At 48.5% G+C, this 23,753-nt stretch overlaps 3 protein-coding genes across 5 annotated transcripts; 2 read left to right on the top strand and 1 right to left on the bottom strand.

Annotated features, from left to right (window-relative positions):
* Positions 1-200: 200 nt before the first annotated feature.
* LOC136933381 (transforming growth factor beta-1 proprotein-like) lies at positions 201-5,220 on the top strand. 2 transcript variants are annotated; one of them, XM_067228708.1, is made up of 7 exons: positions 201-665; positions 2,272-2,544; positions 2,692-2,769; positions 2,855-3,005; positions 3,671-3,818; positions 4,160-4,270; positions 4,692-5,220. In XM_067228708.1, the coding sequence occupies exons 1-7, from the start codon at positions 311-313 to the stop codon at positions 4,737-4,739; spliced, it is 1,164 nt and encodes a 387-aa protein (XP_067084809.1). In that variant the 5' UTR covers positions 201-310; the 3' UTR covers positions 4,740-5,220. The 2 variants fall into 2 exon arrangements, with proteins under 2 accessions (XP_067084809.1, XP_067084808.1); XM_067228707.1 differs by having other exon boundaries at positions 3,668-3,818.
* On the bottom strand, positions 5,218-8,024 carry LOC136933384 (carbonyl reductase [NADPH] 1-like). Its single transcript, XM_067228714.1, has 4 exons — positions 7,556-8,024; positions 7,046-7,226; positions 6,818-6,941; positions 5,218-5,970 (listed from the first exon to the last, which is right to left on the bottom strand). Exons 1-4 carry the CDS (start codon positions 7,839-7,841, stop codon positions 5,731-5,733), a joined length of 831 nt encoding a protein of 276 aa, XP_067084815.1. The 5' UTR covers positions 7,842-8,024; the 3' UTR covers positions 5,218-5,730.
* Positions 8,025-8,441: 417 nt separating this feature from the next.
* LOC136933373 (cullin-5) lies at positions 8,442-17,444 on the top strand. 2 transcript variants are annotated; one of them, XM_067228691.1, is made up of 19 exons: positions 8,442-8,534; positions 9,215-9,324; positions 9,430-9,529; positions 9,834-10,010; positions 10,257-10,398; positions 10,711-10,856; positions 11,081-11,161; positions 11,248-11,386; positions 11,835-11,965; positions 12,097-12,204; positions 12,589-12,653; positions 12,830-12,962; positions 13,256-13,387; positions 13,526-13,649; positions 13,781-13,956; positions 14,295-14,456; positions 14,973-15,091; positions 15,208-15,331; positions 15,780-17,444. In XM_067228691.1, the coding sequence occupies exons 1-19, from the start codon at positions 8,442-8,444 to the stop codon at positions 15,972-15,974; spliced, it is 2,457 nt and encodes an 818-aa protein (XP_067084792.1). In that variant the 3' UTR covers positions 15,975-17,444. The 2 variants fall into 2 exon arrangements, with proteins under 2 accessions (XP_067084792.1, XP_067084794.1); XM_067228693.1 differs by having other exon boundaries at positions 8,505-8,534; positions 11,248-11,341.
* Positions 17,445-23,753: the final 6,309 nt, after the last annotated feature.

Raw genomic sequence — 23,753 nt, 5'->3', positions numbered from 1 at the left:
GCTTCACTGTGGTCTGACCACCAGTGTCTGTGACTGTCTGGCCGAAAAAGCAGCTTCCTTGGCCAGAGTACTTTGTGTCGGGAGACTGCAGCAGAGGTGTAAGAAGGCAGGAGAGAGAGAGAAAGAGAGAGAGGGAGGGAGACACTAGGAAACAGCTCAGAGGGGTGGGGGGGGGGTGGGGAGGGAGGGCGTGCTTGTCGACATCGTCTCCGCCGGGCGAGCTGAAAGAGAGAGGCTGCGAGACACCCGGAGGCCTTCCCAAGGGCTGCCCACGTTCCTCCCTGCTCCGACCGGGACGAGCCGCGGCGGCATGAGGGCCGGGTGCGTGCTGCTGGCGGCCGTGGTGCTCCTGCAGTGTGCGCGCCAGAGCGGGGCCTTGTCCACCTGCAAGTCCCTGGACCTGGAGTTGGTCAAGAGGAAGCGCATCGAGGCCATCCGGGGCCAGATCCTGAGCAAGCTGCGGCTGTCCAAGGAGCCGGAGGACGACAGGGGCGAGGAGGAGGAGGAGGAGGAGGAGGAGGACGTCCCTGCGTCGCTCCTGTCCCTCTACAACAGCACGGTGGAGCACAGCGGGGAGCAGGCCCGCACCTTGGCGCCGCGCTCCCCGGACGAGGATGGGGAAGCTTACTTTGCCAAGGAGGTGCACAAGTTTAACATGACGCCGAGTGAGTATTCGCACGCTGTGCGGTTTCTAGCCCCAGCAGGAAGTCTACCTACCCACCCACACCTCGACTTCCTGTTGATACAGAAACTCTTTCACGCCGGCGTCGGTCTTCTCTGTCTGCCCTTTAAACAGTGGATGGGGGAGGGGAGGTAATTGGTTTAATTTTCTGATGATTTGATTGGATTGTAATAGGCATGTTTCATCTGGGTGTACTCATGTCATTGATTCTGCCTCTCAGATCCTGCATAGGTGCCGTCCTTGGTTGAAAACTAGAATTTATAATCTCATGTTTTCGACGAGAACCATCCGAAAGGCTTTGGGGTTGATGTGTTTAGCACATAAGGGTTTCAGCACGAAGAAAGAAATCCCATTGGTTTATAGAGCTACCAGTCAGACCAGCCGATGTGAATAGATGCTTCTGATCTCATTTTAGCATGTCCACCTCACGTCAAATGTTGTGGATATGATGCAGATGACATCCGTTTGAAGTCTGGTCGAAGTTTCCGACCGAACAAATATAGAAACTGTAGTTGGCGGCGAAAACATTTTAGGATGCAAATTTCTGTAATTACGTCCTTCAGATAAGGTTTGTTGACTAGAAATGGGTGTTTCCCCTTCGTCGGTTTTACTAAACTCACTGCAATCTGTCTGCTGTGTGCAAAACCACAAGCGCACTCAACCTTTTACCTCTCCCTCCTACCAGATGCTTCCGTCTTCTCCTCTCAATCCTTCCCCCTTTTCTTTTCTGCACGGAATGACGGCATAAATCTCGCGTCGTGTGTTCTGGTTGTCAGTGAGAGACGTCTGGGCAGCTCAGGTTTACGTTAGCAGTGTTTAAGAGCGTGGTCTCTGATTAAGGCCCTGGTCGTTGTGGTGGGGTTAGCTTAATGCTCTGCGGTCATGCAGGCCTGGTATGATCTTCAGCCCAGAGTAGCCTCACTTCCTCGTCGGTGCTGTCGATATGTAATTATTGTCACAGACTCACATGGGTAATTTTGGTTATGGCAGATAGTTTGTCAGATGGGGCCAAAAACTGAAACAGAGTTTGGCACTCTGTATGTTTTTTCTTTCTTCCCCAGACTAAAGTGTTGCTTTAATAAATCTGGTTTGACTATAGTCAGTGCTAGTTCTTCTTTCCTGTTCCTCTTTACAATTCACACATGTATTTCAACATGTGTTATTTTTTGTGGTGTCTGTTAATGCCCAGCCACAAACAGGCAGGACTGCCACGTAAGTGAAGTCCCACCGGGCTTTCGTTTTGCAGGTCCAGATATTTTTTGCAGTGATGCCTCACCCACAATTTCTCTACAACAGGGGTCTCCAACTCTGATCCTGGACAGTATTCCACACATCAACCAACATAAAAAAAATCGAATCAGGTGTGCTACAGTAGGTTAGTGTCAAAGCCAATCCCTGCAGTAAGGCAGAACTCCAGAGACCCCTGTATAGTACGTGCAGTGAAAGTCTTTACATTTACCAGACGCTCTTATCCAGAGTGGCCAAGAATCGAACCATCAACCTTCTGATTATTAGCCCGACTACCTAACCAGCCATCTGACCCCTGTCTTTGTGTGACAGTGACAGTCCACCTACTCTGTTTCTCCCAGCTCATGATGCGTACCAGAACAACAGGATGTGCTTCAACATCTCTGATATGCGGGCCACACTGGGGAACAACAGCCTGCTCTCTCAAGCGGAACTGCGTCTGCTCATCAAGAACCCCACAATGCCGCCCGGCGCCGAGCAGAGGCTCGAACTCTACAGGGGCAGAGGAAAGAAATCCCGCTATTTGGGCTCGCGGTTTGTCTCGAATGTTTCGGCCAATCACTGGCTCTCTTTCGACGTCACGCAGACCTTAAGCGAGTGGCTGCAAGGTCCAGGTGAGACAGGAGGGTTTCTGGGTAATACAGATAACCTGTCATGAGTATAGACGTGAAAAACATGGCTTTACCAAAATGCCATTCATGTGAGATGAATATGACACTGTTGCTCAGCGATTGCTTGATATCTTTTTTTTTTTTTTACAGGGAAAGAACAAGAGTTCGAACTGAAATTGCCTTGTGAATGTGGACAGGAAATGCCGCATTTTCAATTTACTGTGTCAGGTAATATCACAATACTACAATCTCACAAGTTTTGACAGTTGAACCTCAGACCAACCTAACGTAATCCTCTGTTTCCTGTGAACAGGGATATCCAATGAAAGAGGAGACAAGGGAGACCTCCAACTGAGGATGCCTAGGCCTCACATCTTAGTGATGTCACTTCCTGTGGAACGTCACAGCCAGCTAACCTCTCGCAGGAAACGCCAGACAACAACAACAACGGAGATGTGCACAGAGTGAGACTCTCACACACACACACACAGTCTCTTCTCACACACACACACACACACACACACACACACTCACACACACACTCTCTTCTCTCACACACACACACACACACACACAGTCTCTTCTCACACACACACACACACACACACACAGTCTCTTCTCACACACACACACACAGTCTCTTCTCACACACACACACACACTCTCTTCTCTCACACACACACACACACACAGTCTCTTCTCACACACACACACACACACACACACACACACACACACACACACACACACACACACACACACACACACACACACACACACACAGTCTCTTCTCACACACACACACACAGTCTCTTCTCACACACACACACACTCTCTTCTCACACATACACACACACACACTCTCTTCTCACACACACACACACACACACACCTTTAGTGACCAACAACTATTCTGGTATTTTGTCAGGGAGTCAGGTGGCTGAGCGGTGAGGGAATCGGGCTAGTAATCCGAAGGTTGCCAGTTCGATTCCCGGCCGTGCCAACTGACGTTGTGTCCCTGGGCAAGGCACTTCACCCTACTTGGAATGTCCCTGTACTTACTGTAAGTCGCTCTGGATAAGAGCGTCTGCTAAATGTAAATGTAATGTATTTTCTTTTCTTCCAGTAGCACTGAGAGCTGCTGTGTGCGAAGCCTCTACGTAGACTTCCGTAAGGATCTGGGCTGGAAATGGATCCATGAGCCAACCGGCTACTATGCCAACTACTGTATGGGACCATGTACCTACATATGGAACACAGAAAGCAAGCACTCCCAGGTATAACAGACATAATAGCATGTTTGGAGAGTCTCTGGTACCAGACGGAAAGCCTGTCGTCACTCCAAATTAGAGGCTAGTTACCCAGCTTACCAAGGGTGTTGCCTGGAAAATGAAATCTAGTTTAGTTTTTAGTTTTTTTTTTTTTTAAATGTCAAGACAGTCTGGGTAGGGTTGATCTGTTTCACTGTGGCACCCCCAGTCCATTGTGGAGAAGTATTTTGATGTATTATTGTTTATTTAGTCATTTATTTATGATTATATATACATAAAAAAGTGACTAGTAATCAGTCCATCATGTTGCGTGTGGGTGGCGAGCTGAACGGTCTTCTCTTCCACAGGTTCTGGCTCTGTACAAACAGCACAACCCAGGTGCATCTGCTCAGCCCTGCTGTGTGCCACAGCTGTTGGAACCGCTGCCCATCCTCTACTACGTAGGACGGCAGCACAAGGTCCGGTATTCAGGCCTATTTAAAACAATTTAGCGTACTTTGAAGTTTTCAGCCGTTCGATAGCTTGCGTTAGCTAGCTATCTTTTGTCTTTTATCTTTTTGTTATTTAGAATCGATTTTAACAGAGGGAAGGCAACACGGATAGTAGCACAAGGTCCGGGTGGAAACCACAAACGTTCACATTTCATTCAGTTATCAGATGCTTTGATCCAGCACGCCTTGTAACTAGAGGGCTCATAGAATATATATAGCGAGAGATCAAGGATATAGAAGTGCATGGCTGAGCCGTATTTCAATGTTGTTTGTGGTACTTTATTGAAAGGCACGAGAATGTTAAATCAGTCTTAATTGAAAGCTGTCCGGAAAAGAAATGGTGGATGTCTCCATGACAACGTTGGCTGAAATGTGTCTCTTTCTGCAGGTGGAGCAGCTGTCTAACATGATAGTGAAGTCCTGTAAGTGCAGCTGAGATTGATATCCATCTCACTTCATCCTCCGAGCTGGTGGTCCCCAGAACACCACAGTCTTTATCAGTGTGTCGCAACAAAAAGATTTAGGACACTTTCAGGAGATTAGGCCATTTACCAGAAGCGTTTTGAAGTTTGTCTATGTACTAGTTGAGTTTACTTTGTCAAGACTCCAACCCATTTTTCAGTCGTAGTTTTTAACTAGCTGTGTCATGGCCTGTGTGGGCCAGCTGGGGTCATGTTTTGTTTTTAGTGCTGGTTGTATCCCTCTATTATCCTGAACACTTCCTAAGGAAGCTAGAAGTAAGTACAGCAGAGAAGATTGAGCTCAAAATACTGAATGTATGATGCTTCGTATGTGTATTGCTGCCTTATCTATTGTTGATCAAATTAATCATTTTATGTAAATCAATCCCTCTCAGTTCAAGATTTCATTCATTCATTTTTTTGTAGCTGAATAAAAAGATAGTGAATTTGGAATAAGTGTCAAAGTACTTTATTTTTGTAAACACCCTTTGTGTTTTTATACAGGGACTCCTCTGGTCTCTTGCACCCTCTAGTGGCCAAGTTAGTAAAGACGCATTCAAAATATAGAGACGCAATTCACAGGCACCTTAGAAAGCAGTGTATTGTGGAATGTCTTCAAAAACATCAAAACATGGTACATCAACACATTCAGAGGACAATTAAAAAGGCTTTTTGGAACGTCACCATCCTGAGATAGAAGTCATGAAGGAATTAAACCACAAGGCCAATGTTTTCTCTAACACTCTACTGTAGGCTACATTTACATTTAATCATTTACATTTAGTCATTTAGCTGGTAGGTAAATGTGAACAATGTAAAATTAACAGGCTGGGCTGTGTGTGCATCTACCCTGATACAAAAAAAAGCATATCAACGATGGAATCAATGGATGGCTTTGGATGTGTGACATCCACAAAGTTAATCAATAAGGATCACGATTCAAATGATTCTCTGCCGTGTACACCCCTACCACTCCCGGACGACCTTGTCCCACACCAGATGCCCGTGGGGTTCCTTGGCCCCCACTGGGAGCAGGGCCAGGTAGGTGGGGGTCTGGGCCCCCTCCTCGGGGCTCTTGGGGGCCGTGTCACCAGCCATGTCAGTGCGGACCCACCCTGGGCAGCAGGCGTTGAGAAGGATTCCATCTCCGGCCCTCGTCTTGGTTAGCTCGCGTGCCTGGATCATCGACATCACAGTCACTCCGATCTGAAAGAAAAAAAAGAAAAGAAAGATGATTAATTTCATGACCGCAACTGTGTATTTTTTTTGGTTGGGTTGTTGGGTACGTTCCAAATGTGCAGTTGTGAAACTCGGGTGCGGTTTCAGAAACTTCATTCATGCAATTCAATTATGTTATTTGAGTAAAATGTCTGCCAACTGACACACAGGTCATAGGGTTTAGCAAGAGCTCAATTTAAAACTGCTATCCAATGCATCTGGATATTTAGTAGGGAGTCAGGTGGCTGAGCGGTTAGGGAATCGGGCTAGTTATCAGAAGGTTGCTGTGTCGATTCCCGGCCGTGCAAAATTAAGTTGTGTCCTTGGGCAAGGCACTTCACCCTACTTCCCTGTACTTACTGTAAGTCGCTCCGGATAAGAGCGTCTGCTAAATGACTAAATGTAGTAGAAAGGAAGTCGACGCTGGCTTTAGGAGTGGGCATACCGCTTAGAAGGTGTGACACAATGGCAGTTATGAAAAATGTGATTTGGCTGAAATGCGGATCTTTCCACGCTAAGACGTAGGTATATAAGGTTTAGAGTCAGATGGCTGAGCGGTGAGGGAATTGGGCTTGTAATCCGAAGGTTGCCAGTTCGATTCCCGGTCATGCAAACTGACGTTGTGTCCTTGGGCAAGGCACTTCACCCTACTTGCCTCGGGGAGAATGTCCCTGTACTTACTGTAAGTCGCTCTGGATAAGAGCGTCTGCTAAATGACTAAATGTAAAAATGTATATCCTACTGTATTTTCACAAAAGAGAAAATCAGATAGAGTCTGTGTGCAGTATGCACCCTTAACTAGGTTGTGATGTGGACTACATTGACTGTCCATTACCTTCGTGGTGCCATAAGCGGTGTTCGGCCACCCTTCCGCTTGATGGCTACCCTTCTGAGCTGCCGTTACAAACTCGCCCATCAGACCGCACAGCTCCTCCTCAGACAACTTCGGGTCTCTAAACCTTAATAAAAATAATACAAAAAGAGGGGAAATAAGATCACCTTTATGATATAAACAGGTAACTTGTGATGATGTTGAGTGAAACGATTGTAGTATTAGGCCTACTTGGCTTGAAGTTGAGGGCTACATTGATCAAGGGCCCGCTTGCTGACGAAGCTGGATATGTTGACCACCCTCGCGTTGGGTCTGAGGATGGGAAGAAGGGCGTGGGACACCCACAACGTGCCCCAAAAGTTGGTCCGCATTGTAACTTCAGCCTGCTCCCCAAACGGTTCCGTTGCGTCATCTGGGAAGGAGATGGATTTCATAGTGACATGTTATACTTCATTCAGTTGCCAGACACTTATCCACAGCGGCGTACAGATAGCGTATGCATAGTTAGCCACGCATGCCAGACGCTTTTATCCAAAGCAACGTACAATTTACAGCCAGCGGTTACGACCATAGACTGTAGTTCACAGACAGTGGTCGCTTTATATCAACCTAGGGTTTTATACACAAACGGGGAGTTCAATAAATCATGTTTAGTCTATGTATGGTTCTCGCTAATTATACCACGTTAAAAGAACAAAAGTCACACAGCAAGGCTCACGTCGCCGTGAAGGGTATCCTTACTTTTAAAAGCAATCCCCGCGTTGTTGACCAGCACATCCAATCCTCCATAAATGTTCTGCAGAAAGTCACGAAGTTTCACAGCACTTCCTTGATCACAGATGTCCAGATGTTGGAAAATTGCCTTAAATCCCTCGGATTTAAGCAATTCCACGGCCTCTTTCCCGAGTTTCTCATTTCGGGCAGTAAGGATTATGTCCCCGGGAAACTTCGCCTTGCAGAGCTCTTTCACAATTGCAAATCCAATGCCTTTATTGCCACCGGTCACGACTGCAACTTTCTTCGACATTTTCTCTCTGAATGTGCGTGTTTACAGTTATGAGTGGCTTGGTATTATAGCACTTCGGATTCTATAGTCCAACCCAACGACTACTCCAGTCTCACCCAATGATCTAGCTATAGATAGCGTAGCAGCCTTGAGAAAACAAAAGAATATGCTTAGTCACGATGATATCCTCATCCAATTTTCATAATTTTGATATACAAAATAAACGAGGTTGCAATGGTGGGAGGTTGAGATATCTATATTCACCGAATCAAATTACTTTGCAATCGATGTGGCCATGGTACAGAACAATAATATGAGAGCAAATGAGAAATTTGAAGAAAGCTGGGTTGTGACGAGGTCACTGTACTCCGGTTGCGTTATGGATCTGCATTAGCGTACAGCTATCAAAACAATTCTGCTTATGAATAAACCATTTGACTTTTAAATATACTTTTTTATACCCATAATCGAATGCCTAATAACATTTTTGCAAGATACGGCGGGACATAAACCTGATTATTATGGCCATTGGAAGCATGGGAATATTAGGCCTACTGATTCGTCAGATCCAGTCTACACTACGTTTATTTTAAACTAGGTTTACCTTTATTTACATAATGCATGACGTTCACAGGCAGCGTGATAGGATTGATTGTCGCGAGATTGTGCGAGGGTATAGGTTCAGTAAACATGGCGACGTCTAATTTGCTCAAGGTAGGAGACTCTTCAATTCAATAAGCTCAAAAGCATTTGTAATGATTGGTTGCAATTGCTGTCTGTTTCGAATAGTGGTATTACTTTTGTTGGTCTTGCTTGAGACCTACCTAAAACCTGGCAGTCCCGTCTCCAACTGTCTCTGTGCTAACAACTGTAACAGTGGTTAAGCCTGCTATCTAGCTAGCTTGCTAGCTACGCCAGTAAACATGGGGCCGACCAGCACATAAGCCAGTTAGCCATCTAGCTCCTGTCGAGCTGAATTGCTTTTCCTAACGCGCAACGATTTCTACACATACATTTCGTTGATAGTTGGTAGTTGTTAGTAAGTAAACATTGTTCAACGTTAGACTGTGTCTTACATTGTGCATGCTAGCGAGCTGCTAGGAGTATATTTGTAAACTCTCTCTGTCAGTGTTCATGTGTCTGCATAGACTCTGAGAATACAAGCATCTCATTCGCATGCCCAACATCGGTTGTGTGTTGTTGTTGTCAGAATGAAACCGTGAAAGTGTTCCTTTTAAGGTACTCCGAGTGGGAAACAGGAGCCTATTTCAGTTGTTTCAAAAACGACTCCTGTCAGTGTCGTTATTAGACAGCCTAGCTGCATAATACTAATACAGGCCACATGCATATCCATCGTATAGTGGATCAAACCGGCTCTTCTCTTCTTAACTCAGAACAAAGGCTCCCTCCAATTTGAAGACAAGTGGGACTTGATGCGCCCAATCGTCTTGAAGTTGCTCCGACAGGAGTGCGTCACCAAACAACAGTGGTTTGACCTTTTCTCGTGAGTATAGCTCCGTTGTGGATATGAGAAACGTCATGCCTGAGAGATGACGTACAACGCAGTAGCCATAGGGTATGTGTAAACGACCTCTTCCTGTTACCGTAGAGACGTCCATGCAGTATGTCTTTGGGACGACAAGGGTCCAGCCAAGATCCACCAAGCCCTGAAAGAGGACATTTTAGATTTCATCAAGCAGGCACAAGCGGTAGGTCCTTCAAGCTTGGGAAAAGTCTATGCAAGGATTCGATAAGTCGTCACTGGCAACACACTTATCACCCAGACACATACCCATGGTGCACTCGCTGTATAAAACAAGCCTACATGTCTTCGCTTCATTTGTTGTCTCCCTAAGTAAAGCCTGGTTTATGCCTTTTGTAAGCATGCTAAAAGGGACATTATTTGTGTTCCACCTGGTGACATACTCACCTCCATGTGTACATTTGGCTCGATAGAACATTGCAAGGTGCTACTGCCTTTTCGTGACACGGGCGCTGTGCTGTCTCCCACAGCGAGTGCTGAGCCACCAGGACGACACGGCCCTGCTCAAGGCCTACATCGTGGAGTGGAGGAAGTTCTTCACCCAGTGCGACATCCTGCCCAAGCCCTTCTGCCAGCTGGAGATCACCCTGATGGGGAAGCAGGGGAGCAACAAGAAGTCCAATGTGGAAGACAGCATTGTCAGGAAGGTGAGGAGGACAGCGATGGGGGGAAAAGAGAGAGAGAGGAAGGAGGATGATGGAGAGAGATGGAAGAAGATGAAGAAGGAGGAAGCATTTCTGATTTATGTTTTACATAAACATAACAGGGATTGGGGGGTTTATGACTTATAACTACTACTGCTATCAAGTTTGGGGTCATCATTTAAGTGAGATAATTCGCTCTGGTCTCTCCTCTCTCTCCCCTCTCTCTCTGTGCCCGCCCGCCCGCGACAGCTCATGCTGGACACCTGGAACGAGTCGATCTTCTCCAACATCAAGAACAGGCTGCAGGACAGCGCCATGAAGCTGGTCCACGCCGAGAGGCTTGGGGAGGCCTTCGACTCCCAGCTGGTCATAGGGGTCAGAGAATCCTACGGTGAGAACCAGGAAACTAGCCTCGTTCTCGTAACGGAAATTTGATCTGCAGTCTAAGCACTCAGCTGTGCCTATCCCTTTACATTTACATTTAGTCATTTATCCGACGCTCTTATCCAGAGCGACTTACAGTAAGTACAGGGACATTCCCCCAGAGGCAAGTAGGGTGAAGTGCCTTGCCCAAGGACACAACATAATTTTTCACGTCCGGGAATCGAACCGGCAACCTTCTGATTACGAGCCCGATTCCCTAACCGCTCAGCTACCTGACACCCTAGTAACCAGGGGTGCTCTTCTTCCACCTCTCCTGCAGTGAATCTGTGCTCTAACCCGGATGACAAGCTGCAGATCTACAGGGACAACTTTGAGAAGGCCTACCTGGACTCCACTGAGAGGTTCTACAGAACACAGGCCCCCTCCTACCTCCAGCAGAACGGAGTCCAGAACTATATGAAATACGTGAGCCCTCGGCCTTCCTCTGTCGTATAAGAGACTGATCGTTGTGTACTAAGTTTTTTGTAATGTGCACATTTCTTTCGGCCCTCTTTCCCAGACAAGCTGACCAGCCTTTGTTTACTTTCTGATAGAAATGTTAACGTAGATATTCTTTCCTAAAAAAAAAATGTCTTTGTTGGCTTATACAATGTTTTATTTGTATTTGATGTCTTTATTTTCCCAAACAGGCAGACGCCAAGTTGCGAGAGGAGGAGAAGCGGGCGCTGCGGTACCTGGAGACGAGGCGAGAGTGCAGCTCCGTGCAGGCGGTAAGTACTGCCCCCTACCTTCACACGGTAACACGATGACATCGAGCCGAGACGAGTCATTTGCGTTTTCTGGTCCCCCGCATCAGCTCATGGAGTGCTGCGTGAACGCTCTGGTGACGTCGTTCAAGGAGACCATCTTGGCAGAGTGTCCAGGCATGATCAAACGAAACGAGACAGAGAGTGAGTACGGCCGGAGCACTCCAGCCAAAGGCACAGCCAGCTCAGGTTTGCAAAAGAAATGTCATGTCCGTGACTTCACTTCCTGTCCGTGACTTCACTTCCTGTCCGTGCCCCCACTTCCTGTCAGTCCTCCCTCCACCGTTTGATGTCAGCCATACGTACAGGACTGTATTCCTTTATATCCTTGACGTCAGTATCTGACCTACACCCAAGCACATCAGGAACATGCCAGTAATCCCCAGTGTGTCCTTGTAGATTAAACTATACAAACCTATGTGTGCATTTTAGCATATCATAAATGTATTAATAGTATTGTATGCATATAGTTTTTAGTATTGAGCGTACATTTAGTATTGAGCTAAACTGATGGCTGCAAGCCTTTTAGTCCGGGTTATCACCACTACTACCCTACTGTGCAGTGCCGGTGCTGTAGATGTGCAGGGCTACCTAGGCCTCCCCAGGACAGATGTGTGACTGTGTGGTTCCTCCGCAGAGCTGCATCTGATGTTCTCGCTCATGGACAAGGTTCCCAACGGGATCGAGCCCATGCTGAAGGATCTGGAGGATCACATCATGAACGCCGGCCTGGCGGACATGGTGGCGTCCGCGGAAACCATCACCACGGTGAGGGTGGCCAGCATGCACACGCATGCTGGCCACACACACACATTCAGTCAACAAGCGATTTAAAATTCTACAGAAACAAATCGAGAGATACGTCACTGAATTACCTGTGTGTGTGTGTGTGATGACAGGACTCTGAGAAATACGTTGAGCAGCTCCTCACTTTGTTCAACCGCTTCAGTAAACTGGTGAAAGAGGCTTTCCAGGACGACCCCCGCTTCCTAACAGCCAGGGACAAGGTAGGCTCCACCCCCCTCTGTCTCCTGCCAGCACGCCAGTATCCTGCTTTAGAGATCAATCATTAAAAAATAAAAATAAAACTATACTACTAAAATGTAGCAGACCACAGTGCCCTCTGGTGGCCGATACACACACTTACATTTACATTTAGTCATTTAGCAGACGCTCTTATCCAGAGCGACTTACAGTAAGTACAGGGACATTCCACCCGAGGCAAGTAGGGGGAAGTGCCTTGCCCAAGGACATAACGCCATTTGCACGGCGGGGAAATCGAACCGGCAACCTTCTGATTACTAGCCCGATTCCCTAACCGCTCAGCCACCTAGCTAACCCTGATGGTCGTTGTGTACCATTTAACAAATACCCAAAACGTGTTTTTCCAGGCTTACAAAGCGGTTGTGAACGACGCCACCATTTTTAAACTTGAACTGCCGTTGAAGCAAAAAGGGTAAGAGAAAACCTCTTCTGGTTACCCCAAGAATGTTACCCCAAGAATATTTACACAATTTTTGTAAAAAATAAAAAATAAATAAATACTGATTTCTTTAAAGAATTTGTATTTGACCTGTATGTGGTTTTCATTTCTGTCCTGACTCTACCTGGTCTCCTTTCCTGGCGGGTCAGTGTGGGTCTGAAGACCCAGCCCGAGTCTAAATGTCCAGAGCTTCTGGCAAACTACTGTGACATGCTCCTGAGGAAAACCCCTCTGAGCAAGAAGCTCACCTCCGAGGAGATCGAGGCCAAACTGAAGGAAGTTGTAAGTGCGTGTTTTTAAACGTGGACTTTGTAGGGACGAAAAAACGCTCAAAACTGGTAAATCGGCTTGGCTAAGGGTCTCAGTCGGCCCCTGGTCATGAACGTAGACTCTGGGTGTTTTGTTTATGGTGAGTATGGGCTCAGTAGAAGACCTCCGTGACTTTGAGAGGGCAGATGTTGATGCTCTCGGGTTTTGGCGGGAGCCGCGGTGACATCAGAGTGACATCAGAGTGACATCAGAGTGACATCAGAGCTACCTGTGTTTTCATGTCGATCGTTTGTGTCTGCGTCTAGCTGCTGGTGCTGAAGTACGTCCAAAACAAAGACGTCTTCATGCGCTACCACAAAGCCCACCTGACCAGACGCCTCATCTTGGACATCTCAGCTGACAACGAGATCGAAGAGAACATGGTGGAGTGGCTCAGGGTACGGTGTGTGTGTGTGTGTGTGTGTGTCCGTCCACATAAAGCGCTTGTATAACACAGACACTCGAGGAAGGGGTGTGTGTGCAGTTTTTTCCTCTTGTGGCAGCGATTGGCTAATTTCGGTCACGTGTCCTCACAGGAAGTCGGGATGCCTGCAGACTACGTAAACAAGCTGGCAAGGATGTTCCAGGACATCAAAGTGTCGGAAGATCTCAACCAGTCTTTCAAAGAGATGCACAAACACAACAAATTGGCGTTGCCAGGTAACAGACAGCAAACGGTCTCTACCTGGACCTGACCCGGGTCAGGACCCGTGTGCCGTCCTGTCGGGATTTCACTGCATTTCTCATGTATTTCTCAAGATGCTGTGTGTGTTTGCTTGCGTTCCCACCAGCCGACTCGGTGAACATAAAGATCCTGAACGCCGGGGCGTGGTCGCGGAGTTCGGAGAAAGTGTTCGTCTCGTTGCCCACGGAGCTGGAGGACCTGATCCCGGAGGTGGAGGACTTCTACAAGAAGAACCACAGCGGACGCAAGCTACACTGGCACCACCTCATGTCCAACGGCATCGTGAGTGACATGCCTGAAAGCAACAGCTGCTCCTGGCATGCTGTAGCACTGTGTTTAGAAGGAGGTATCTCCTTGGAGATGGTGTGGAGAAGGTCTATGAATGCTAAATTATCAACAATAATTCGACTTACTGTCCCTTGAGGGGACATATTAGCATAGTTGCTATTGATGTTGAAAAAAAGAAAGTTGGTTTGAGTTGGTTTTTTACTTATAGAGGTTCTTTAATATGTTACCCCTGGCATTATGTTACAGATCTCACACACAGTTTTGAATTTGTGAAACATTTCTTTGGTCGAAACATCTAAATGTTCTTTCACTGCACGCCTCTCTCTGGTCAGATCACCTTCAAGAACGAGGTGGGGCAGTACGACCTAGAGGTCACGACCTTTCAGCTGGCCGTGCTGTTCGCCTGGAACCAGCGGCCCCGGGAAAGGATCAGCTTCGAGAACCTGAAACTGGCCACTGAGCTTCCTGACGCTGAGCTGAGGCGCACGCTCTGGGTGAGGGGCTTCAGGGACGGCACCCACTTCCTGTTTCCTGTACCGTAGAGTTCAGTAGAATCCTCATCATTATAAAGCAGTTGGGTTCTATCGACTTATTTAGCCGTTTCTGATTGGACGAGAGACGTTCCATGAGTTGAAATATCCAAGGACATACCAACTCTGACTTTTCACAGCTAATAATAAATCACTCCGCGATGAAACATTCGCGTTGATACATATAAGTAACCATAACAACTCATCAATGACGCAAACCTATAAAATAAAATGCTAATATTTTTTCTACCTTTCAAAACTTATTTTCGAAAATATTTTTCAAACCATTCCACAAATTTTTTTAATTCTTAAACTAAAAGTTAGTTGCGAGCCTTCGGTACATTATTAATTGTTTTTATGAAATAAAAGAAAAGAAAAAAGTGGTCTGGGATCTTAACAAATATATCATTGTTTGGGCTGGGTATTTTAATTTTTTCTTTACTAAACTTCCTCCTCTTCCCCCTCTCTCCTGTCCTGAAGTCCTTAGTGGCGTTTCCTAAACTGAAAAGACAGGTGCTATCGTACGACCCCGTCGTGGGGTCACCCAAAGACTTCTCAGAGGGCACGCTATTCTACGTCAACCAGGAGTTCTCACTCATGTAAGATCTTTGAAATACCAAAGGAAACGTCTTCTTAATTGGTTTACTCCAAAAAAGTGTGTGTCGTGCATGTAGAGTATATTTAGGTTGTTGATACTTAGGGTTCTTCACAACAGAAAAAACTCCAAGGTCCAGAAGAGAGGGAAGATCAACCTGATTGGCCGACTCCAGCTCACCACTGAGCGAATGAGAGAGGAGGAGAACGAGGGAATTGTCCAGCTCAGGATATTAAGAACTCAGGTAGGAGTCTCACCGCTTTGTCAATAAATCTATGTTGGACCATTTCCAAGTTATCATCGTTTTATGTGCAGGTCATGATTATTAATCGTTGATCATCTTCATTGCCAGATATCTGCTGTTTTGTTAGAGACATTGACTTGGCCCACACACACACACACACACACATCAACCTGTCAATATACTAGGAGGCATTTCATCTCGATCATTGTACTCGGCTAATATCTACTGCTCTGTTATTGATATTGACTTTCTCCTCCCTCCCTCTCCCCCTCCCTCTTCTCCTCCCTCCCTCCCTCCCTCCCTCCCTCCCTCCCTCCCTCCCTCCCTCCCTCCCTCCCTCCCTCCCTCCCTCCCTCCCTCCCTCCCTCCCTCCCCCCCCCCCTCCCCCTCCCTCCCTCCCTCCCTCCCCCCCCCCCTCCCTCCCTCCCTCTCCCCCTCCCACCACCAGGAGGCCATCATCCAGATCATGAAGATGAGGAAGCGCATCAGCAACGCCCAGCTGCAGACGGAGCTGGTGGAGATCTTGAAGAACATGTTCCTGCCCCAGAAGAAGATGATCAAGGAGCAGATGGAGTGGCTCATCGAGCACAAGTACATCAAGAGGGATGAGATGGACATCAACACCTTCCTCTACATGGCATAGCGAAGCACTCTGGGTTGTTGCTCGCGGCGACAGCGGTCAGCCTGGGTGGGAGGGGGAGGGGGGAGGGCTCATGCCTGACGGACAATTTAAACATGACCAGGCCCCGCCCCCCCCCCCGCACCCCTCCTCACCCTCCTCCCTTTTCTCGTGTAGGGATAAACCCTTGAATTATTGACTGAGAATTGCAGGCTTATTAAAAAAAAAAATTAAAACGAACAACAACGAAACTAACTGGTAACTGGGAATCTACAATTGAACAAAAGAGAGAAGTGGGTTTAAGCAGCGTTTTCCAGTTGTTCTGGGTAGAAGACAGGATGTGGCCTCCATCTGTTGCCATGACGTCCTCCCCGCGCCCCGGCCCCCCACCCGTCCCCCCGTCCACAGACCCAGAGTTTTTTATGGAGCTGGGATCCATTGTGTCTCTAAAGGCGTGAGGCAAAAGACTGTTGGTTCGTGACGTGTGGTGTTCCGGGGTATTCCGTAAATCCGGATTCTGGAAGTTCAGAACCAACCGGGTCACATGACTCAGAACAAACATCGGCTCCAGAATAACTAAACAAACAACTGAACCAACATAGCTAGCAAACTGTGGAAATTAGATAATCCTACTTTACTGGATTAAGCCCCCTATAGTACAGTTAAATCAGGTCAAGCCAAATCCAGGCAAGAGGAGACAAGGCCAGTCATGGTACAGGTGGAAACTTGTGTCCCCCCCTGCCCCCCCCTACCTTGCCAGACATATTTGTTGTGGTGGCGATGACGAAATTCATAGCACTAATGACAATGACTCGTTCCACATAGGTCAGTAGTGGTCTGGACGCTTTGTGAACACGGTCTTGACATTGTTACAAACACGGCAACAGACACACTGACTCTGTGGACAACGTTTTCCAAAATGGACTGATCTTATTTCCCCAGGACTACTTTACGACGGACACTGATGGGAAGGCAGACTGATGTTGGGCTGTTGTCAATTTCAGTTTTAATGTTATATTACAATTTTACAGGACCGAAAAGGAACAATCAATTGGTTGGGTGACATAAAAATTCCCCCGACTAGTATGCAGGAGTCCTACAACCATCCCTACATGCTCCGTAATAACCTGTGTAGAGGGTTAAGGTACTGTAGAAGGTGGAGCATTTTAGCGTTCAGCTTATACAGAGAGAATGCAAGAACTCTGTTCCACTGTGTCACAGATCTAAGGGACAGAGCGAGGTCTGGATATGGAGTTTGAAAGTCGAAGGCTCATTTTTTTGTTATGAGAGGATGTTAACCAGGTGCCCTCCTCACCCTGTCATCAGAGAGGAGCAGGCACCACCCTCCTCCTCACCCTGTCACCAGAGGAGCAGGCACCGCCCTCCTCCTCACCCTGTCACCAGAGAGGAGCAGGGAGTTACCAGGACAGTGAGTAAAGCGGTAACTGCCATGAGTGTACAAAAAAAAAGATGTGAAAATGAGATTAAATAAACAGCACCTTATTAAAAACTAGTTTTGTACAATTCCTCCTATAAGATAGTGTTTTGCCCTTTGATGATTGTTATTGTTACAGATTTCGGCCACAAGAGTGGGACAACGTGCGTTTTTTCATGTATAGTATATGTTATATAGTACAGCCAACTATCCTGTACAAATGTTACAGTTGGTCGAATCCTCAAGATAACTCCACAACACAACTTGAATTTACGTGAGCAAATGTGTTTGCCTATTAGCCATAATATTCTCGACTTGAGTTTTTAATGAAGCGTGAAAAAAACCCAACAACAGTTAATGTGCTGTGTATCTCATTCCAAACATGAGAGCAGGTTAAAAGAATATCTTAAATCTACTGTTTGAGAAAAGTGTGCAATTAGACTGCTGCAGCCGGGGAACCCCCTTCAGCCTGACCACGTATGGACTGAGTGTGTACGCGCGCGCGTGCGTTCAAGAGACAACACCGGCTGCACATGCTCAGTCTGCAGCATCTTAGTCTCTTGCGCGCAGGCTCCTCCCTGGTTTTGCGCGTGAGGAGAGGAGAGAAGAGAGCCGTAAACGGGTCAGAGGGGGGTGCTTCGCTCCGAACGAGGAATCTCAGCTGACCCGGGACCGACAGACCCGACCGCTGGATTCCCGGAGGACCAGAGAGATCACGTCGCCAAGGGAGAAGAGGTCTGTTAAGGTAAAAAAAAAAAAACGGTGAACACGTTCTGGGACCGATGCCGCTGCAGGTGCAGTTGCTGTAATCCGCGCAATACGCTTTGATTCCTGTGCGGTGAGAAGAGGATGAGAAGGCGGCGATGGTTGGTAAACAGTAGCTTAACCGAATAGTAGGAGAAACATGTGTTGCTGACAAGATGGGCAAGACATTACTCTATAATCACCTGATTTATGCCTTGCCGTCCCAAATTCTGAGCATGAACGGTTCAGCTCGAAGGGACACGCTCAATCGGCCGGTCGCGTGCTGTACCGCGCGCGACGGAAGCCGAGGGTGATGTGGCTGGGCTATCAGCGAGGATCTTCTATGCGTATAATAGGCGACATGTAGGCTAATAACATATTCTTCACTGAACAATGTTACAATAGATTTGTTCTTGTAGCCCATCGCAAATCGTTTTCAGTTCCTGCGGTTCCCAATTTGCTTCTGAATCTTATTCTCTGGATAGAGTAGCTTGCAGTGGAGTGGTGCTTTGATAATGTAGTTATTTCAGAAGAATGCGCCTTGCTGTTTTATATCTACAAAGAACAAATTGGATATTGTCGTTTTCAGAATGACAACAGCCCATCCAATCTCCCAATGTTACTGTTACACAAATTCCCGTTTAAAAACAACTGCTTTATTTTTACCTGCATCGGTTGGGCACACAAGCCATTTGTAAAACTATCCCTGGCATCCACTATGTTGCAATAGAAAATCAAGTTTCCATTGCTGCTTGAGAATGTCCAGGTCCAGGATCTGAGAGATACATCTGTAAGCCTTGTCAAAGACGGCCCCCCGGTGACCTAGAGTCGATATGATGCGTTACCACTAGTGAATAGATAAGAGGAGTGAGTGGGAAGCACGTGTGCCCGATGTCATGGTCGATACTGTAGCTGGCCGGCTGGAGGAGACTGCAGAGAAGAGATGATGCTGGGATAGCCCTCCGTGCAGGGAGGGGAGGGAGGGGGGGGGGGGTGTTCCTGAGCCAACCAGGTACAAGTCCCTCCTCTCCCCTGCCCTCTTCTCCTCTCTTCTCCTGTCCTCCTCTCCCCTGCCCTCCCTTCGTCTCTTCTCCTGTCCTCTCCTCTCTCCCCTGCCCTCCTGTCTTCTCCTCTCTCCCCTGCCCTCCCCTCCTCTCTTCTCCTGTCCTCCCCTCCTCTCCCCTGCCCTCCTCTCTTCTCCTGTCCTCTCCTCTCTCCCCTGCCCTCCCCTCGTCTCTTCTCCTGTCCTCCCCTCCTCTCCCCTGCCCTCCTGTCCTCTCCTCTCTCCCCTGCCCTCCTCTCTTCTCCTGTCCTCTCCTCTCTCCCCTGTCCTCCTCTCTTCTCCTGTCCTCTCTTCTCTCCACTGCCCTTCCCTCCTCTCTTCTCTTCTCCTGTCCTCTTCTCTCCCGTCCTCCTCTCTTCTCCTCTCCTCTCTCCACTGCCCTCCCCTCCTCTCTTCTCCTGTCCTCCCCTCCTCTCCACTGCCCTGCCCTCCTCCCTTCGCTGTACAGTGGAAACAGATGGAGGGGAAGAGGGGGCTCTCCATGTCTCTGCTGTGTGTCAGCAGATCAGTGCGTTACTGCCCAATGTTCAGCTCCCTCAGTGTAATCAGTCTTTCAGTAGAGCAAACTCCCCCCCCCACCACCACCACCACCACCACCTCCCCAGCCTCCTTCCAGCTCACCAGAGTTGCTGCCTCGTGCACGCCAGACCAGTACTGGAAGCCGAAGTGTGAGACTTGACACAGACATGATGTTATCCGACCGTGTGATGATGTGGTACTGGATCACATCACTGGAGTCGGTTTCCAGGCAGAGGCTGCGGAGAATAATTACCTGCAGGGTGATGCTGGAAGAAGGGACGCTTGCTTTTTACACGTCGAAATATGGCTGTGCCCGTCAGAACAACCGACCAGTGACGAATCCCTGCATCAGCTAGTGGAGGGGCAGGTCGTAACATATACTTCATCCATCAACTGTCATTTAGCATTAGCAGCTAATCCAGAACCAAGCTTGACACTTACCTACCATCAGAATTTACATGGACATTACAATCAATCAATGTATTATTTATAGAGAACTATTCAAAACAATTACTGTTGACCATTGTAGATGAAAACATTAAATGACCAATCAGTTATCTGACCTCAGTTGAGGTTGAATTAAATGCTTGTGGCGTAGCGAAAGATTCAAACTGCGGCCGTGCAGCAGGGCTCCATTCCATGGAGGGTCTGATTGGGATCTGATCGGGGAGACGTATGGCGAGAGGAGGGACGGCGCCGGGGCGGTTGTCCCAGCGCCCTTTCACGAGTAGTGACTCCAAACCATCTGTCACGCTCTCTCACTGACTTCCCCCTTGGTATTTGGTCAAATTTGTTTTCCAATCAGTGTGAGTCAGACTTCCAGTCCATGCTGAGCAGTAAACAGACACATTCTTTTGTTCCATTCATTGCTGTTTGGTACTTTGTTCAATAATTATTCCAATCAATGACTCAATAGCAGGACAGCCTTGCCATGCAGGCCTAATTAGTCTATAACCCTAAAAGCTAGAACCCCAGACAACAACTTTCTTTCCATGTGTATGTTTGTTTTTTGTTTTGTTTGCCCTCTGCTCCCTTGAGATAATATGATTTTCCAGCCATTTAGAAAGTCCATGTTTGTCCTTTTGATTTGGCATTTCTCCACTTTCTCATTGGTTCATTTAATCGACGGTGACCTGTCTCTCCGGGGACCCCTGGAAGCACGACAGGAACAAAAACACTGTAAATCTTTTTGGGGGGCTAAAGGTCTGATTGGATTAACTCAGCTTCTGAGGAGAATTATGTTTTATGAGTCTGGACAGCAGTGTAGAAGGAACCCATTTTGGCTGATGATGCATTTCATATATAGTGAAAGGCCTTCAGCATTTCTTTGTTTTTGGCCGCTTTTATCTGTTTATGTTAAATGGATTGAGTGTATGGTTTGTGTTTACCGTCTGATGGTTCTGTTGTTGTGTCTGTATTCCCTGAACATGGAAGATTGACAGAGAACATCACGCAACAACAGTCAGTTAAGGTTGATTAAAAAGCCCCCAAAAAGGCTTTTGTCTCATTCAACTACTACTCTTTCTGTCTCTCTCTCTCTCATAGATATACACACACACAAACATACACTCACATATCTCCCAAGACACAAAAGACTGCCTCCTTAACCTAAATAAGATTGAAATCATAATCAAATCTCAGAAAGTCCCAATGGATCACAAATGGAGTGTAAATTACAATATCTTTGAACAGCCTACGTAGGCCCTTGTAAAGCAGGTGGGATCACAAAGCTCGTATAACGACAGCTCAGGTAATGAGGATGGTTTCCCTTCTGACTGCCCCTGACTTTCCCTTTTCTTGCCTTTGGTTGTGGTAAATTGTCATGAGTCACCATGGAGATATACAGTATAATATGTTAAATGAAGCTTCAAGACAACCAAAGTAGGCTTGGTCTTCCTGGAAACCGGGATGCGATAGGTCAGCGAAGCTCTGCTACATCGTAGATGGCGGCCAATCAGTCAGCAGCAGCTTGATTCTACAACTGCAAGAAGATTGGCTGTTTCTTGAACGGCTCAATCTTTCTTCTCCTCCTTCTTCCTCTCCATATCCTTGTCTTTCACTGCCCCCCCCCCCCCCCGTCTCTCCCACTGGTATTGTCTCAAGTGATGGATGTGTTTGGGGTCAGTACAGGGGTCACTTGCAGGAGATTCACAGAAATATCAAAGGATGGATGAGCGAATCCTTTTTTGACGTGGTGATTCGATATCTGTGCTCTTTATTCTTACCCGATGGTTGTAGAAAATGTTGCTTCTGCTCTGAAATGTTTTGGTCGTGAAAAAGCAGTTGGACACGTCTGTGTCCAAAGACTTAGCTCGAGGCACCGCGGTCGCCCATGAGTTCTAGAACACGAGCCCTCCTTCTCACCTGCACCCCGTCTCCCCTTCTGGTCTCCCCTGACCGTGACCCGACAGGAAGCAGGATGTTCTGCTCGGCGAGGGCCTTCGAGGGGCAGCAGCACGCGGCGTTGAAGAGGCAGTGTCTGCAGAGCGGCCTGCTGTTTGAGGACCCTTGCTTCCCCGCCGTGGACGACTCGCTCTTCTACCAGGGCAACCGGATCGGCCGGGTGGTCTGGAAGAGACCCAGGGTAAGTTCAGTTTATTTACTTATTTTTTGTACATTTGATTTGTTTAGCAGACTCTTTTATCCAGAGAGACGTGCTGGGGGGCTGAGGCTGGGGTGCTGGGGTTGGGGCTGGGGTGCTGGAGTTGGGGCTGGGGTGCTGGAGTTGGGGCTGGGGTTGGGGCTGGGGTTGGGGCTGAGGGGCTATGGTGCTGGGGTTGGGGCTGTGGTTGGGGCTGGGATTGGGGCTGGGGTTGGGGGGCTAGGGTGCTGGGGTTGGGGCAGGGGGGCTAGGGTGCTGGGGTTGGGGCTGGGGGGCTAGGGTGCTGGGGTTGGGGCTGGGGGGCTAGGGTTGGGGCTGGGGTTGGGGCTGGGGTTTGGGGGCTAGGGTGCTGGGGTTGGGGCTGGGGTTGGGGGGCTAGGGTGCTGGGGTTGGGGCTGGGGGGCTAGGGGGTTGGGGCTGCGGTTGGGGCTGGGGTTGGGGGGCTAGGGTGCTGGGGTTGGGGCTGGGGGGCTAGGGTGCTGGGGCTGGGGTTGGGGCTGGGGGGCTAGGGTGCTGGGGTTGGGGCTGGGGTTGGGGCTGGGGGGCTAGGGTGCTGCGGTTGGGGCTGGGGTTGGGGCTGCGGTTGGGGCTGGGGTTGGGGGGCTAGGGTGCTGCGGTTGGGGCTGGGGTTGGGGCTGCGGTTGGGGCTGGGGTTGGGGGGCTAGGGTGCTGGGGTTGAGGCTGGGGTTGGGGCTGGGGGGCTAGGGTGCTGGGGTTGGGGCTGGGGGGCTAGGGTGCTGGGGTTGGGGCTGGGGTTGGGGCTGGGGGGCTAGGGTGCTGGGGTTGGGGCTGGGGGGCTAGGGTGCTGGGGTTGGGGCTGGGGTTGGGGCTGTGGTTGGGGCTGTGGTTGGGGTTGGGGCTGGGGGGCTAGGGTGCTGGGGTTGGGGCTGGGGGGCTAGGGTGCTGGGGTTGGGGCTGGGGTTGGGGCTGGGGGGCTAGGGTGCTGGGGTTGGGGCTGGGGTTGGGGCTGTGGTTGGGGCTGTGGTTGGGGTTGGGGCTGGGGGGCTAGGGTGCTGGGGTTGGGGCTGGGGGGCTAGGGTGCTGGGGCTGGGTTTGAGGCTGGGGGTGTCAATGCTTAAGGTACATGTCTCATGTAAGAGGACCGGCAAAGGGATGTTGTGCCGTCCTGCATGCCTGCCAGACAGGAGTTCCACACCTCTCTTTAACCCTCGTGAGCCTTCGGGTCACATGACCCAAAGGTTCATAACGAACCATCGTTGTGTTTACCCAATTTTACCCAATACAAAAACAAATAAAAATTATTTTCTTTTAACCTTCGCAATGTGGCGGGTCTGAGACTGTGGCGGGTCTGAGACAGCCCGACGGTTAAAAGAAAATGCTTCACTTTGTTTTTGTATGCGGTAAAGTTGTCGCAATACGATGGTGGGTCACAATGACTGATGGGTCAGAATGACCCGAAGATAACACAAGGGTTAATCA

Source organism: Osmerus mordax, chromosome 25 (assembly GCF_038355195.1).
Source record: "Osmerus mordax isolate fOsmMor3 chromosome 25, fOsmMor3.pri, whole genome shotgun sequence".
In the NCBI taxonomy this organism is placed as follows: Eukaryota; Metazoa; Chordata; class Actinopteri; order Osmeriformes; family Osmeridae; genus Osmerus; species Osmerus mordax.
This window is presented reverse-complemented; position numbering and strand designations above follow the sequence as displayed.

Excerpts from the sequence above, each read along its gene's own strand:
- LOC136933381 (XM_067228707.1), top strand. The coding sequence starts at position 311 with ATGAGGGCCGGGTGCGTGCTGCTGGCGGCCGTGGTGCTCCTGCAGTGT. Across the intron at positions 2,770-2,854 it reads TTTTCAATTTACTGTGTCAG|GGATATCCAATGAAAGAGGA; the intron begins GTAATATCACAA and ends TCCTGTGAACAG. Across the intron at positions 4,271-4,691 it reads ACGTAGGACGGCAGCACAAG|GTGGAGCAGCTGTCTAACAT; the intron begins GTCCGGTATTCA and ends CTCTTTCTGCAG.
- LOC136933384 (XM_067228714.1), bottom strand. The coding sequence starts at position 7,841 with ATGTCGAAGAAAGTTGCAGTCGTGACCGGTGGCAATAAAGGCATTGGA. Across the intron at positions 7,227-7,555 it reads CGCGGGGATTGCTTTTAAAA|ATGACGCAACGGAACCGTTT; the intron begins GTAAGGATACCC and ends TCTCCTTCCCAG. Across the intron at positions 6,942-7,045 it reads AGCCCTCAACTTCAAGCCAA|GTTTAGAGACCCGAAGTTGT; the intron begins GTAGGCCTAATA and ends ATTTTTATTAAG.
- LOC136933373 (XM_067228691.1), top strand. The coding sequence starts at position 8,442 with ATGACGTTCACAGGCAGCGTGATAGGATTGATTGTCGCGAGATTGTGC. Across the intron at positions 13,957-14,294 it reads ACCTCATGTCCAACGGCATC|ATCACCTTCAAGAACGAGGT; the intron begins GTGAGTGACATG and ends CTCTCTGGTCAG. Across the intron at positions 14,457-14,972 it reads AGCTGAGGCGCACGCTCTGG|TCCTTAGTGGCGTTTCCTAA; the intron begins GTGAGGGGCTTC and ends CCTGTCCTGAAG.